Source organism: Zeugodacus cucurbitae, chromosome 2 (assembly GCF_028554725.1).
Source record: "Zeugodacus cucurbitae isolate PBARC_wt_2022May chromosome 2, idZeuCucr1.2, whole genome shotgun sequence".
NCBI classification, from domain to species: domain Eukaryota; kingdom Metazoa; phylum Arthropoda; class Insecta; order Diptera; family Tephritidae; genus Zeugodacus; species Zeugodacus cucurbitae.
The window spans coordinates 694,717-710,618 of NC_071667.1; the positions used below are offsets into that span (position 1 = coordinate 694,717).

At 34.2% G+C, this 15,902-nt stretch overlaps 6 protein-coding genes across 10 annotated transcripts in view; 3 read left to right on the forward strand and 3 right to left on the reverse strand.

The window, feature by feature from the left end:
* LOC105208388 (probable serine/threonine-protein kinase nek3) overlaps nucleotides 1–3,829 on the forward strand; it is a 40,110-nt gene extending 36,281 nt beyond the window's left edge. The window contains exons 2-4 of one of the 4 annotated variants that reach the window (XR_008472874.1): nucleotides 975–1,429; nucleotides 1,634–1,726; nucleotides 1,826–3,829. Coding sequence is in view for 2 of the 4 variants with exons in the window: in XM_011178196.3 (XP_011176498.2) it covers nucleotides 975–1,383 (409 nt within the window). In the remaining 2 variants the exon portion in view is untranslated. Of the gene's footprint in view, nucleotides 1–974 lie in introns of all 4 variants that reach the window. The other 3 variants (XR_008472873.1, XM_011178196.3, XM_054236198.1) reach the window with 3 other exon arrangements.
* Nucleotides 3,830–6,920: 3,091 nt separating this feature from the next.
* LOC105208387 (protein unc-45 homolog B) lies at nucleotides 6,921–10,419 on the reverse strand. Its single transcript, XM_011178193.3, has 2 exons — nucleotides 9,578–10,419; nucleotides 6,921–9,516 (listed from the first exon to the last, which is right to left on the reverse strand). Exons 1-2 carry the CDS (start codon nucleotides 9,995–9,997, stop codon nucleotides 7,105–7,107), a joined length of 2,832 nt encoding a protein of 943 aa, XP_011176495.2. The 5' UTR covers nucleotides 9,998–10,419; the 3' UTR covers nucleotides 6,921–7,104.
* Nucleotides 10,420–10,446: 27 nt separating this feature from the next.
* Nucleotides 10,447–11,557, forward strand: LOC105208384 (dnaJ homolog subfamily C member 30, mitochondrial). Its single transcript, XM_029037827.2, has 2 exons — nucleotides 10,447–10,960; nucleotides 11,018–11,557. Exons 1-2 carry the CDS (start codon nucleotides 10,657–10,659, stop codon nucleotides 11,443–11,445), a joined length of 732 nt encoding a protein of 243 aa, XP_028893660.1. The 5' UTR covers nucleotides 10,447–10,656; the 3' UTR covers nucleotides 11,446–11,557.
* Nucleotides 11,476–12,734, reverse strand: LOC105208386 (probable 18S rRNA (guanine-N(7))-methyltransferase). Its single transcript, XM_011178192.3, has 4 exons — nucleotides 12,557–12,734; nucleotides 12,465–12,502; nucleotides 11,826–12,388; nucleotides 11,476–11,770 (listed from the first exon to the last, which is right to left on the reverse strand). The coding sequence occupies exons 1-4, from the start codon at nucleotides 12,593–12,595 to the stop codon at nucleotides 11,583–11,585; spliced, it is 828 nt and encodes a 275-aa protein (XP_011176494.1). The 5' UTR covers nucleotides 12,596–12,734; the 3' UTR covers nucleotides 11,476–11,582.
* Nucleotides 12,735–12,808: 74 nt separating this feature from the next.
* On the forward strand, nucleotides 12,809–13,636 carry LOC105208382 (iron-sulfur cluster assembly 2 homolog, mitochondrial). The gene is made up of 2 exons (XM_011178185.3): nucleotides 12,809–12,985; nucleotides 13,038–13,636. The coding sequence occupies exons 1-2, from the start codon at nucleotides 12,942–12,944 to the stop codon at nucleotides 13,471–13,473; spliced, it is 480 nt and encodes a 159-aa protein (XP_011176487.2). The 5' UTR covers nucleotides 12,809–12,941; the 3' UTR covers nucleotides 13,474–13,636.
* LOC105208383 (uncharacterized) lies at nucleotides 13,485–15,885 on the reverse strand. 2 transcript variants are annotated; one of them, XM_054225123.1, is made up of 7 exons: nucleotides 15,750–15,885; nucleotides 15,462–15,686; nucleotides 15,037–15,390; nucleotides 14,797–14,976; nucleotides 14,405–14,739; nucleotides 14,062–14,308; nucleotides 13,485–13,992 (listed from the first exon to the last, which is right to left on the reverse strand). In XM_054225123.1, the coding sequence occupies exons 2-7, from the start codon at nucleotides 15,684–15,686 to the stop codon at nucleotides 13,903–13,905; spliced, it is 1,431 nt and encodes a 476-aa protein (XP_054081098.1). In that variant the 5' UTR covers nucleotides 15,750–15,885; the 3' UTR covers nucleotides 13,485–13,902. The 2 variants fall into 2 exon arrangements, with proteins under 2 accessions (XP_054081098.1, XP_011176488.2); XM_011178186.3 differs by having other exon boundaries at nucleotides 15,462–15,844.
* Nucleotides 15,886–15,902: the final 17 nt, after the last annotated feature.

Here is a 15,902-nt window from a genome sequence, read left to right on the forward strand (position 1 = left end):
GAAATGGTTTAGATTAGAAAGCATTAATGTAATACAACTTTGAATTCCATCTAATTCGTTCTCTTTCCAATGGATAAAAAACACCGGTGGAAATGTTGGAACAAAACTTTGCCCAAAAACTGCATTGGAGGTGTGTCATTGCTCATCTACAAATTGTCGAAATCGGATTATAACTTTCCAAGGCCCCAGATATCGAACATGTGTAGCCGGTGGAAATGTTGGAACAAAACTTTGCCCAAAAACCTCCAATGCAGTGTGTCATTGCTCATCTACAAATTGTCGAAATCGGATTATAACTTTCCAAGGTCCCAGATACCGAACATGAAGATCTCGGTGCCCATGACTAATTTTTGAAATTTTGCTTAATCTTTCAAAGGAAATATCTTACTTATAACAGCATGTTTGAGACCATGCACCAAATATTAGGTTTTTCAAACATTGTGTGAGCTTTATGCAGTGTATATTAAGTTAAGTTATAATCTTGGTTATAATGCAGCTTGGTGGCGCAAATTTATGAAATCGGTCCAGAAATTACCCTAATCCTCATATACAATAATTCTTCTTGTTGAATTTTTGCCAAATTTGTGGTCGAATTGTATGTTATCTTACACCCTTATTGAGAGTGTCGGTGCTATTGTTAATGTCGATCAGTCGGTCAATCATCGACTATGAGCGCTTTGCAATCGCTCATTTGTCGAGACAATTTTTTCAGTCGTTCGAAATTTTTAAATTTTCTTGATCAAGTTACACAATAGCAAAATAAAATATAATCGACTCAATCGACTGAAGCCTATTCTATTGCTAATCGACACTCGCAATAGGAGGGCTAATGTAAAAAATCCTCTGTTACACCCGAACTTAGCACTTCCTTACTTGTTTAATACCTGAAAATAATTATTGTAACCTGAATCCAAACATTTTATTATACTTCAATTATTATTAGAAAGTTTCCTTGTTCTCTCTTATACTTGCAGATACATTACTCCAGCAACCGCATCCAATGGCAGTGGCGCTGCCAGTATAGCATATCCCTCCACCAATGGACAAATATATAGGGTGCATACGGCCACGACTGTGGACAATGGTCCACTGGCGCAGGCGCAGGCGACTAGTATGAATATTTCCCCTCGTAACAACAATAGCAATAACGGTGGTGTGGATAATGTAGACGGTTATCACAGCGAAAACAGCGGGGGAAGCAGAGACATAAACTCGACAAGTGGATTCTCACATAGATTAAAAGAATTAGCAGCGTCGGCAGGCCTCTTAACGCTAAAGCCGCGCCAACCGCTGAAACCAGTGATAAAGACACGTGGCTCACCAGGACCTGAATTTCCTAAAAAGGTCACTTTCAGCGCCTTCGCTACCGTACAGGTGGTGTAGTGTGTGCGCAATTAAAAGCTAATCTGACTTGAGTGAAGATCAAAAGGTTGGTTGGCAGAAATCCATATACTTATTTGAAAAATAAAAAACTTATATAGTATACATATGTACATATATTAAATAACTTGCATTAATATTTTTTTTTTAACTTTGAACATTTCAAACCCGGACAACGACGTCTCGCTTTGTACCATTGTAATTCGTAATTATATTTACACAAATACATGTAAATGTGGGTATTTGTTTAAAGAATATGTGTTTACTGTAACTAGCCATGATCCCATGATCGCTTCACTTTACCTATGTACAATCTCACACTTACATACATATGCAACCAGATTTAGTAAGTACTGTGTATTTAAATTGTTTTTGTTGTTGTTATTTATCAATATATACACCCAAGGATGTGTTAAAATCATTAATATTTACTTACGAATACTAGGAACATCAACAATATGGATAATCGGAAGCACTTTCATTACCGATAATTGTCGTTCACACTTACAGCGCATAGTCATACAAGTTCATAGAAGAGCGAATCCGACGTAATTCGTACAATGTGTGAATTTTTGACTATTGTATATATGTATATATATACGTAATAAGTATTTTTATTATAAGAATTCGAAGATCATTTTTGGATTATTGCGGATCCTGCTCGAGCCAATAAAAACTAAGGAGCCTACTAGCTTACTTAGATCAACCAGTTTTGTGTAATATGTGAAAATAATTATAGTAGTTGCTGGAACTCCAACTATTGGATAAACTGATTCGAATTACTTGACTTGATGTCTAAATTTTAATTACATTCTTATTGCTTATGTTTGGTGAAATGTACAGTTAACTTATGAAATTGTCAAATCGTCAACATTAATTATTTTATTTGAAACTGACAATATGTAAATTACAACTATTTATTATTATGTATACATACATTGAGATTTTTTATTTAAAGAAATCAAGTTTTACGAATGTCGATTGCGTAGCTTCTCTAGTCAAGTAAATATTAAAAAAATGCCGTTATTTTTCTTTTTTTGTATTATTATATTATTCATGCCTATGTATTGTATATTCAAATGTAATTTTATTAAAACTGCTTCCTGGATAGTATCTTTATATGTGTACTTGTAAATTTATTTCGAGAACAAAATAAATCTGCTTCCTTTTTATTACTGTATGACAGGTACGGTTTTTTCTTTTCTTCAGATGAACAGTTGTAGCTTTTCCAATGCAATCTTGAATTAATATCAATATTTTTAAGGAGTATTATCAATTTTAAAACTATTATTTTATTGAAAAAATGTAAACTTGGAATTTTAAATAATCACACAAATACAAATAGACAACTGCTGTCGAAATTGTTTACAATTCATTCAAAGAAGAAAGCTTTTCTACTGAAAACGTTGCAATTTCATCTATTCAAAATGTAACGGGAATTGTAAAAATTAAAATTTCACGGATTTGGAGAGTTCCATAAAATAAAATTTATAATGTTGGTATACATATATATATTTTTCAGCTGTATTCATTGCAGCTGCTAAGGTTAGACGAGTTTTTGTGAGCCTGGCGATTTTGATTACACTTCGTTCCTTTTCGTGAAGGGCCGTCGTTTTAGCATAGCAAGCATAGACGAAATTGATGAAGTCGAGTTTGAGAAGTGTTTCGACGATTGGAAGAAGCGTTCACATAAGTGCATTAATTTAAAATTTCAATTTATTCATAACCAATTACGAGATATACGAAAGCCAAGTCGCATAGGAGCTACTTTTCTCATTTCGATTTTTCTACTGCATTTGGTTATTAGTCAAAATTGTTAAAGAAACATATCATGTATTAATTCTTGTATTGTGTAAAACCTTTATAAGGGTACAAAGAGCAAAATAAAATGCATAAGAAAGCATACGATTGCAAATAACTGTAAGTTTTTGCTCTCTTATTATCCTATATTTTAATGTCCCGTGCGACATCAAAAAACAACACTTTATTTTTATACAATTAAAATAAAAAAAAAATTATTATTCGTTCTGATGGTAACTGCTCTCAGATTAAAAACAAATTTATATTATCAAAAAAAAAATCAAAATACTCTTCAAAAACAAAATAGTACAACTGTGCTTAAAATTAATTGTATGTCATCAGATTGAAAATCATTCCATAATATATAATTTAGATACAAAATGGTTAAATGCATTCCAGGTATATCCCAGTTGCATTTCTTTTGTTGCGATGGTCAAGAAGTAAAAACTGCTTCATATTCATTATACTATTTTCATTTCATAATTTAGAAAATTTTTGTTGTGTTTCTCGTTTGATGTTATTTAAAAATAAATACATTTACTACTTTTTAAATGATTTTGCTGGCCGCGTTGGTACATAATTCCATATTATCACAACATAATCAATCTAAATAATAAATATTATGATGGAAAAAATGTTCCGTGCGAATGTGTGTTAATAATTAATTTAAAAAAAAACTATAAATTATTTTTGGGAGAAATTCATACCAAATTTAAATATTCTACAATCAAAAGCATGTGAATATTGCCTCACAATTCGCTGAATTCGCCGTGCCGTTTGAATCGTTGTACCCAAAAACGACTTCCATTTTTCCGTTCCAAAATCAACCTTAACACTAAATGTAGACCTACTAAAAAATCCTACTGTCAAAATTAAAAAAAAAAAACATTTCAGTTCATAATTATTTTTAGTTGAAATGTTTGCGATTGTCACGTTCGACATGGCGGAAATGCCCAAATGTAAATTTTCCTTCAATAATTAAAATTTTCTTACGATTCAAATAAATATTAGATAACGTGTCGTAAGGTATTTAACTGTTGTTATAATTTTCTAATGATGGTATGATATGACACTCCACACTTATGTACATATGATTTACATAATTTGAATTACTATAATTTACACAATAAGTGAAAACTGCAATTTTGGAATGACCATGCTTATGTGTGCCTTATATGCTTAGCACTTAATAATGAGAGGAAAAATGTGTATGCCCCATTCATCAGACACCTTTACTAACGGTTGCCTGTAAATTTTAAAATTAAACGTGTTATATGTATATACCAAAGTGATCAGGGTGATGATTGGAGTTGACATCGATAACATGAAATATCTTGATGAAACTTAGTACACGTGTTCCTCGGCACCATAAAATTGGTATTGTAGATGGACGAAATCGGACCACTACCACGCCCACAAAATGGTGGAAACCGAAACCCTATAACAAGCTGTAACTAATCCATATATAAATAAAGTTGTGAAAACAATATTTGGTACAAAGGATAACACTAAGGAGTGGTATATGTGGATGTAATTTCTTTCGAAAAATGGGCGTGGCCTTGACCATATATATCATAAACTACGAAAGTTATATCAATCAGACTTCCTGGAGGCATTTACAGTAGGCACTTCATTATGTAACATGAAAATAGATGAAATCGAACCAAAAGCACGCCTAACTCTCATACAAAGGTTATATTACTTTCTGGTGTCAGTAAGGAAAAACACCAGAAACTCAACTTTTTATGGTAAAGATGGTACATTAAAGATGTACTAAGATTGGCGTGACACTTATGAGTCAAAACCCATGGGTGCGTTCGAGATGACAATCACGACAACAGTGTTGCGAATTTGTCAAAGTATCACATTCTGCATGGATTTTCGGCAACACTTGCGTCAGCATGGCGTTCTACCGACACATTTTTTGAAGAATTTATTCAAATAATCGGCAACACAAATTTTGGTATGCACAACACAATGGATGAAGAAATCTTAACATAATCGTTTGATTTGTGACTCTCCTTTCTTCAAAATTGCTTCCAACAAAAAGTTAATTTTATGCTTGTTATTTTTACAATGTTTAGTAAAAAACAATTTCCATTTTGATCCATATAAGCAAATTTTTTGGCAAAACTAGCAACACATCAGGAGAGTATCAGCAACGTAGTGGCAAATATGCAACTGCAGTAATTATTACGTAGCTCGAACGCACCACTTTTATCAAGAACTACTCGACCAATTTCAACTTTTTTATAACTTGAAAATGGGCGAAATTGCTTTATAACCGCGTCTACTTCCCATATAACACAATTTGGAATTTTATTTGATTCGTTTACTTTACAATATATAAATTAAGCTTCGGTGAAGATATCGGAACAAAACTGGCTCCAGATATCGAACATGGGCGTCTCAGAGCTCTGTCGGATATTCTAAACAAATTTAAAGGAGATGTGTTCCTTCTAATAGTGTGCCTCTGTGCCCAAAATGGGCAAAATCTATTCAACACTTCCTCTAGCTTTCATCTACATACCTAATATACGGATATTCAAACTTTATACCATATATATTGGTTAATATGTGAGACATCTTAGCAAAATTAAACGAACGTAAAATTTAAGATACAATGCAGGTCGGTGTCAAAAATACTTTATGCCGAATATGTGGGTCAAATTTTGTGTTATCATAATAAAATTAAACAATTAAGTTTCGAGAGTATGAAATGTGCGGTTATACCCACACCTAGCTCTTCCTTACTGTTTTTTATATATACATAAGTAGGTAATTTACTGTTCTTTTTTTTTTTTGAAGAAAGCATGCCTGACGTTTGGAATCTCAGTGTGCTCTGGACAATCCATAAAAAGGGAGACCCCCCAATCTGCGCCAACTACCGTGGTATAAGCCTCCTCGATACCGCATATAAGGTCCTGTCGAGCGTATTGTGTGAAAGATTAAAGCCCACCGTCAACGAACTGATTGGACCTTATCAGTGTGGCTTTAGACCTGGAAAATGCCTTCGATAGCACGAAAAGCAGATCCTCTAACTCGAAGCAAATATATATGTTGAGAAATTCTATAAAAAATACAGTTGATCTCCTTTTTACACGGTTTTTTTTTGCACGGTTTTTTTTTACACGGTGTTTTTGAACACTTCCCAGTTACCATTTGTACACGGTTTTACTTTTTTTACACGGATTTTTTATTTTAATTGTATACTTTTTTGCAATAAAATCAAAATTCCATACGTCAATACGTCACAAATCCAATTCTGTTAATAGAATTTAGTAAATTTTAAATTAGATTTAAACTAAAAAATATAAATCTTAGATTCGAAAGCCAGTGAAAAGGTTGCAACAATTTCAATACGTAAACAAATAAATGAAGCTATATGAAGAAGTAAGAAAAAGAAGACACAGCGATTATTGACGAAACTTTGAAATGTATTATTTTTTTACCATTCCCAGAATAGTTGTTGTTTGTTCCTTCTAACAGTAATATGCACATACATATAATACCAGAAAAGTCTATAACAACAACAACATTGTAAATTCTCTGTACGAATAGATAGATTTTCATGTAAAATAAGATCTTTTTTACACGTTTTCTATTTTTTGCACGATTTTTTTCTTAAATTGGTCCCAATAGCGAGTTTTATATAAAAATTTAATTTTTTTTGCACGGTTTTTTTTTACACGTGTAATTTACTGTCCCAGTTAACCGTGCAAAAAGGAGATCAACTGTAATTATGTGTTTATATAAATTTTTAATGAAAATATGGTCAACGTAAATGACTGTTTACTAGAACAAGTAAACAGCTAAAAGAGCAATGATTAAATTTAAAAACATAAAAAATCAATACATGTAAGTAATTAAGGACAAATTTCTTTAGGCACTTAAATTAATCTTTCTACAATACGTTTAGAGAGTTTATTGTCCGTCCATTTCTTCAATTCGTGCCGCCTCTTCGAATACATTCGGCACCACGGCATCGGTCGACTTTTCAATAAGATTATAGCGTTCTGCTGCAGTTAAGCACTGCTGAGCGATTTCGCGCGCTTTATTCCGAGTGTCATCTGCCAACTGTGACAAACCGCTAAGAAGTTCCATAATATCCGTTTCAAAAAGCTTCTGGGCAATATCTTCACCTGCATTTATCATATTTAATATAACCACCACGCCACGATGTTGAACATCGGGACTAGGATTGGCAATTAACGTATGTAAAACCTGCAGCCAAGTTCCAATCTCTAATATTTTTTCGCAACAGACTTTGGAAACTGAAGTTAACATAGCCAATGCTCCGGCACAAGCTTTTGCAGTGTCCTCATCTTCCTCTTCACATAGCAATGCTAAGAATTTTACACGATCGTTAGGTTTCTCAAACATCTTTACAACCTCATCCGACATAACCAGGTTGCAGATGCATTGTGCCGCAGCACGCGTTAGGTATAAGTGATCTTCCATCAGGTAAATTTCAATTTTCGAGACACCCTGTTCCTTTACTATACGTTGTCTTACACTCTCATTCATCGCTGCCAGATTAGTTAGTGACATAAGTGATTCAAAGTTCTCCAATGCGGTACAATCTTGAGCCAATAAATTCAAAAGAGGTCTTATAACATCCAAACTTCGCTGTCCAGCAAAAGCTACTTCGGGATTGATTGTAATACCGATGCGCGCTAACGCTTGTGAGGCATGACGTTTTCCTTTCTCTGTACCTTCTAACGCCATTCGCAACAACGCTTTGACTCCACCATCCTGCACAACCTTACCTCGTAGTTCTTGTAAACTACATACAGCATTTAGTACCCGGGCGATTAGCTCCTGTGAATTGTGACTTTCAGTTTTAGCAAGTGCACACAATGCTCCTGTTATTCCTTCATTTGCAAGAATAGTAATGCGTTTATTTACAAAGTCCGTATCATCTAGTTCATGTTCTTCTGGTATATGATGTTTAGCAAATTTCGCTAGCTCTATCATCTCTGCCAACATCTCTTGCTTCTCATACGCATTAACGAGATTAACAAATGTCGTAACTACCCCATAAAGACAGGATTGGTCACCGGAGCGTGCCAGATCAATGAGAGCATGAATGGCAGGCTTGTCTTCGATCAGTTTCTCTTTTACCTCCGCATCAAGAGTAAGGTAAGCTAAACCGTCAGCAGCCCAACGGCGAATATCACGATCCTTACCAGGTTTGATCAAGAAACGACGACATGCCTCGGCTAATTTACTTGTCGCTCCATCAGCAAATGGTCGTATGGCAGCATCTTGGCCACCGTAACTGCCAAGTTTGCATAGCCCAACCAATGCACGTACACGTATATTGTCGTTTTTACATTTATACAGGTTTTTCAATATGTCTACTCCTTGAGCGCATAAAGCCTTAGCTTTGTCTTTCTTGGAAGCTGCAGCAACTATACATTCACAAGCAACTCGTTGTTGCAACTCATCATCAGTAGTGGCCATGGCTAAAATCATTTGCAAAATGCCTTCCCGCGCTATTATTTGGTTTCCAACATCCAATGGACCAGACAATAAAGAAGTAATAGCAACAGTTACCCGTATTTTAGATTCCATATCAGGATCTAAGAGTTTGTCTTTAATATACTCATCAATCTGATCTGAATAACGCTTTTTTGCTTCATCGTAATACATGTTCTCGTAAATTCTGGCCATGCACACGGAAGCAATTGTACGCGAAGATGGTGTTATCTCCATTGCGCTCTCGTACTTGTATTCCTCTAACTCAGAGCATACTTCTAATAGTCGATGTAGCCCACGTATTTCAACTAACCTCTCCGCCCATTCCAGAGCTGTATAGTGAATATTACGTGTCAATAACTCGATAATAGCATCGCGTGCCGGTCCGGAAATAGTGCGATCAGTTATAGTATAAACCAAACATGTAAGTAGTGTATCAATTTCCTTTTTATTCTGATCACAAAGATCCTTTTTAGGTTTACTTTCCGGTTTGTTTTCCATGCCCGACAATGAATTAATAATAGCTTGTAAACAGTATTGGGCTGCCGTAACACGTTCTTCATGCTTGTGATCTAAAACATGCAGAAACCATGGAACACCCAATTCCCTCAATACGGCCTTTGTTCGATCCACGGCTCCACCACACAATTCTCCAACGACACGAATCAAATTGCAATATATTTCAGGATCCTTTTCTATTTTAGTAATTGAAGAAATTTTTGTAATACACCCAGCTTTAAAAAGCATGTCAGCGCCGACCTCTTCTTTAGCTAGAACCAATAAATTATTGGCACCCGAGCGACGTTTATCTGAAGAAGTTTCCATATCAAAAGTGATTTCCATCATTTGATTGACCTAAAAAATTGTATTTATGTATTTCTCTCAATTACTTTTATGTCCTATATATTAAATATACCTTAGTTGAAGTTTTTGCATTCTGCGCCACGCGTTCCTGCACAATTCGATGTAAACGTTGCAACATCGGCTGTACTGATTTATTTGTGGGATCTTCTTTGAACAAATCAGTAGCATCTTTATACGCCTCTTCAAATTTCTGCAAAGCTTCGTAGGCCTGAGCACGTCGAAACAATGCTTTTGGATCTTTTGGTGAAATACGTAAAGACTCGCTGCAGTCATTAAGAGCATCTTGATATTTCTCAAGTTTCAAGTAAGCGGCAGCCCGGTTTTTATAAAAAATGGGTAACTCCTTATGCTTTTCACCAGCCACTATAGCCTTTGTATAACATTTTACAGCCTCCTCCCACTTTTCAGACTTGAAAGCGTTATTGCCTTCAGTTTTGAAGGTGACAGCTTCAATTTCGCCTTCAACAGTCATATCTTAATTTCTTATTATTCAAACTTCAAGATACAATTTATAAGTAATTAAAAAATTTGTATATGAATTTATAATAAATATTATGTCACGTCTTTTCTTCAATATTTAATTATTTACTTCCATCTGCTGTTTGCTGTCTGCTGTCCACTTTTATAAGGTTGGGTAGCACATGAATAATTTTAGATTTTCTGACTGTCGAACATTCTCGATAACATTCTGCGTTGGTCGCGTGTAATTGACAGTTTTCCCGAATCTTCATGAAAATTCAGAAAAGCTCATTCACAAAATTTCATACTAAATGTTCTTTATTGTTCTTATTCTACAAAGCAATGAAAAATCTATAAATAAAATTCGTCCATCATTCCTCCATTTTTTTTTTACTTTTTTTCTTTTGTTTTCGTTTATTTTTTGCCCCACTTTGCTTTGACATTTCATCGAGCAACTCACAGTGAATAAAATTTTATATGACAACGTCTTACCATCAGATGTAATGTGTATTTTGTCAAACATTTATTTTGTGAAATCATTGAACGTACCATAATGATATAATCGTAACAAAAATAATAGAATGATTTGTAACCATTGTATAAAGTTTGTAACCGTAATAAAAACAACTCCATATAATTAGAGAAAGTGCAGTACAATTGGTGGATCCTGCAATGTATAACACCAAATGTCAGTCAATATTTCGCAACTTCTTACCGACGCATTTTCTCAACAATGTTAGTACTGTGCAGTATATTTGTACAAGTTCTCCGTGGAGAAGCGCCAACTATTATGAAGCACTTGGAATAACACAAAGCTCTACACAGAATGAAATCAAGTCAGCATATTATAAGCTTTCCATGCAATATCATCCAGACAAAAATAAAGGATGTGAAATATCTGCAAAAAAATTTCGTGAGATTTCCCAGGCCTATGAAGTACTTGGCAACTATCGACTTAGAAGGTTATATGACAAAGGTATTCACATTGTGGTATACAAGAAATTGGCAATTAAATTTCCTTATCATTTTATAGGTGTTATACACACAGCGGGAGCTACGTATGCACGACCAACTGAATATGAGACGGAGGTTGAAGATGACCCAGAAACGAAGTTCTACAAATCCCGGTTTAAAAAATCACAAGTTGCCGATGAAATGGGACGAACCCCTATATATGATTTTGATGAATGGTCTCGCGCACACTACGGAAAATCTTTCCAAAGGCGAAAAGAAGCTAAAGAGCGATTTGATCGAAAACAAGCGCAGCGCCGTGATCATGTATTAGCTTTACAAAACGAAATGGTACTATTCGGTTTTGTTTTCATAGTGGTGGCAATGTATGCAATATTCTACACTGAGTCCTCACTAGATGCACCAAAAGAGCGGGCCATTCGAAACACTTCGGAGAGAAGAATAGAAAATGATAAAATAACAACAAGATCGCCTCCGGCCGAAACGTAATTGTGATAAAGAAGGACATAGGTGACAGTGTTAATTTTTTTATTATTTTTATTATAATAAATGAAGAATTGTAAAGAAAGGGTTTGCTAAGTTAGACGAATTTTAAGATAAATGATAGTTTGTTTTAATTGTTCAAACTAAAATTTTCCACTACGTTTTCGTCCCGTATATTTTGTATCTGGTCGAGTGTCACGTCCTTGACGCCGCCTACGTTCCTTCTTAGCCAATATCCACTCCCTTGATTTTTTCATCGGTTTACCTCGAGCCTCTCGACACATATCACGCTTTTTAATATAATTTATTCGTTTCTCTTCTTCTTCCGATCCTTAAATAAACAAAAAACGTTATAAACAATTTAACTTTCGGAATCGCAATATTACCTAACGCTTTTGGCATCGGTGCAGTGCCACCCGTCATCAATACAAGAAAATACTTTTTTGCTTTTGTGGAATTGGGATAATCAACCACTAAGCCACCATAGAATCCTGCTTTCATGGCTTGTGAGGTGACCATTTCAATTTGATCTGCATTTTCCGGGTAAAATTGAAATACAGCTCGCGCTGTACGTGTCAAACAGGAGAATAAAGTTGAAAAGAATTTATACAACCGTTTATGGGGGTTGTGTGTACTTTTATCAGCATTACACAACCATTGCAATGCAGATATCGAAATGGCTCCATCAAAGGTTCCCGGTCTGAAAGGCATACCGTCTCCCATATCTGCCAGCACAAGATCTCCGGCTACATCACGATCAACAGCTATGTCTAACATTGCTTTAGATATGTCAACACCAACCCAAATGTGTTCATTGTCCTCTAACACACTTCCCGATAGACCAGAGCCACAACCAATATCCAATATAAGGCACTGTTCATCTTCATTTAGAGTAAGTAATTCAACAGCTCTCTCCGCCATCTCAATTTGAATTTCTATTATCCTCGTGCTTTAAAAAATTATTAATTAAACATATATTTGTGTATATAACATAAAGTATCACAATATTTAGGAAGTAAACATACTTAGTAGAGTATTTTTTAGCTTCATCATCATTGTAGAACTGAAAGAAAAAAAAAATAGTATTGAGCTTTGAAAAAATATTAAATTATTTTACGATCTCAGGGGGAGCCGCATGTTCAGGTCTTCTTGCCATCTTTGTAATTATTTTCCTAATTATCAATAAGTTAAGAGTTGTCTAAATTTCACAAATATTCGCTAAACTAAATGATAAGACTATTTTGTTTTGAAATATGCGATGCACGTGGATATGATATTCAAATGTTGACAAAAATTTGTCAAATACTTATTTTTTTTCCTCTTTATTGTTATTATTTGGATTCTTTATTCAAACAGCTGTTGACAAGCTGACAAGCAGTGTGTTCAGTGTGCTATACAAGTTTTGTTTTGATATCATTTTCGTATAACATAAGAAATTAACATTTGAACTAAAATTCCATAATTCGTAAGGATTTGCTTTACAAGTGTGAAAACTTTAACACATGGCTTTTGCATTAAGAAATATAATTAGTCCTATGCGACACAGGTAAAAATGGTTAATTGGTAGACTATATCACTTACATAAAATATCATTACAGACAAATATCTGTATTTACCCGTAATACATGGCAAAACTTTTCTTCGATGAAAACTGATGTAACGCCCAACATCACTTCTGTAGAGTCAAAATCTCGTCCAGATGATGCGAAGTTGGTGATTAGTGATTCTTGTATTAAACGGCTACAGGAAATATCAGAAAATGGTAAAGCGTTCCTGCGTATCACTGTGGAAGGTGGGGGTTGCTCGGGTTTTCAATATAAATTTGTTTTGGATAGCAAGTTAAATAGTGATGACGTTATTTTCGGTGAGGGAAATGCAAAAGTTGTAATTGACAATCTATCTTTGGAGTACTGTTCTGGAGCTACAGTCGATTATCATACGGAATTAATCAGATCTGGTTTTCGAATACTAACGAATCCGCAGGCGGAGCAAGGTTGTTCGTGCGGCTCCTCTTTTTCTATCAAATTAGATTAAAACTACGAAAATATAGATATAAATTTCATTTTTATTCTGCTTTCATAAATGTCATATATATTGCCATTTATTAATGCTTACAAATGTTATAAAGTTATACATTTAGAAAATATGAATTAATCCGCTTGTTATTAAATATATTTCTTTAATTTACAAAGTTTTACATGTTACACAAATTTTTAACTTTTAAATATTTTATGCTACATACACAACGTGTAATTAGATATTGTCCCAGTGAACACGAGCTGCCACTGGAACATGTTTTAAGATACCTAAATGTTCAACAATGGGATCATAAATACTTGCATACATTGCAATAATATTCAATTAAACCTTGAAAAATTTACAATTATTGTTTATCGTTTGAACGGTGTATGTTTGCGAGTTAAATTGGTTGTATGCCAAGGGATTTTAAGGAAATATTTGCTTCTATTTTGAGGCGGCAAGTTGCTCACTTAAGTTAATTACCTGTTCTGTAAGCACACTGATTTGCTCGTCATAATTAATCCGCGTAGTCGTCTAATTAAAAACAAGAAACCTTTTTATAGTATACGAAGTCATCATCTTCAAAATAGTTCTTATTATTACCAAATCTTCCTCTAGCATTTTTAATGCCTGGTTTATGCTTTCCATCTGCTCATCCTTTGCTTTTAACTCATGCGTCGCATTTTCTAAACATATTTGAAAATGTTCTAATTCTGTTTCATATGAAAATATTCGAGATTCAGCTATGTACTTCGATTTCAAAAGATTTTCAAATTTGTGACAAAAACTGTTATAAACAAGTTGTTCCTTTGTGGGTGGTAGTGTCGATTCTTTATAAGAGTCACGTGCGCTAATATTTAGAAATATATAAATGAAGCAGTTAAACGAAAATAAAGATGCATGTAGATAGAAATGTTTTTTGTATTTAACTTCAAATTTTAAATACCTTTTCGTTTCCGTTGAACAATACTTAACCATCAAACCAGCCGCTGCACTGCTACAGCTACAATTGCTTTTCTCTGGATTAGCAGCTGACGAGAATGTGACGTTATTTTCATACATGCCATTTTTTTCGTCTTTCAACATAACCGCTTCATTACATTTTAAAATTTCATATTGAGTACGCCAGTGAAACATCTCTTTTTCCAGGTTACAAATACGTTCTTCAGCTGTTGGCACAGATGTTGTAGATAACGTTGTTGATTGATCATGTGGTTGTAGAGCAACATGTAAGGGTGTATGATCACTCCCAGAAACACTCAGAGCATCCTCACTTCCCAACTGCAAAATTATACATTATCAGTAACACATCCATATTAAAACAGTTTTTACTTTTACCATACTTATCGCGTCAACAAGCTTATTTTCTAACTCCGTATTTCTCTTTTGTAATGTTTCAAAATCTCGTCGAAAACGCTTTTCTAACTCGACGAAATCTGTGTTTCGTTTATCTAGCATTTGTTGCAAATTCAGCAAACGTTCGCTATAAATTTGCAACTCACGTTCCTTGTCGTCAACCTTGAAAGAAAATTGTTATTTTCATATGAATTTATATTAGATGAAAGACATTAAAGTAACCATTGTAGTAAGATTTGCATTTTCCATAATTTTCTTTTGCAGTTCTTCGAAAATTAGAGCATCTTGTCCCAAATCACCTACGCCATCTGCGACAGCAACATCACTTTTTCCAGCTAATGTATGCTTTCGTAAATGCTCTTTATCGGTTTTAGTACGTCCCTCCCGTTTTGCGATTTCGTCTTGAAGAGCCGCAACTCTGTGCTCTAGTTGTCTATTACGAAAACCTAATGAGTCGACTTCCTGCTCAGATCGACGAAGTGCAGTTTCACTTTGTCGTAGTTGTTCACGTAAACTCTCTCCTTTTGACTGTTCATCCAAAACAGCATTTCGCAATACACCTGCCCGTGCTCGCAGCTTCAGTAAATAAAGTAAAAATATTAATTCATTTATGTATTTAAATGACTAATTCGTGCTTAGGGGCGTACTTTTGAGTATTCACTAGCCAACTTTTGATATTTTGTATGTTGTGTTGCCGTTAGTTCTGCACTACCATCCATTCTACTGGGCACTATTAATAATAATATCACACCTTGATCTTTAAATTTTATATTACTTGTTTTGCAATTGCTTCTATGAGATATATCCTTTAATGTTCTTTGCGATATGAAATGTATCCATAATTTTTTAATATTAGAAGTGTAGCATTTCATCTGTTTATATCAGAATAACATTCATTTTTATAACGTGTGGATTTTTAGAATAATATTTATTACAATAATTAAGTAATTATATTTACTACAATTCTTCCCTGATATAATGTAATTTATTTAATTCTTTTTTGTACTATTTTATCTTTGTAAGCAGCTAAGTTCGCCATATTCGCTTTTGTTATCATAATTCAAGCTTATTGTGAACTATCCATAATG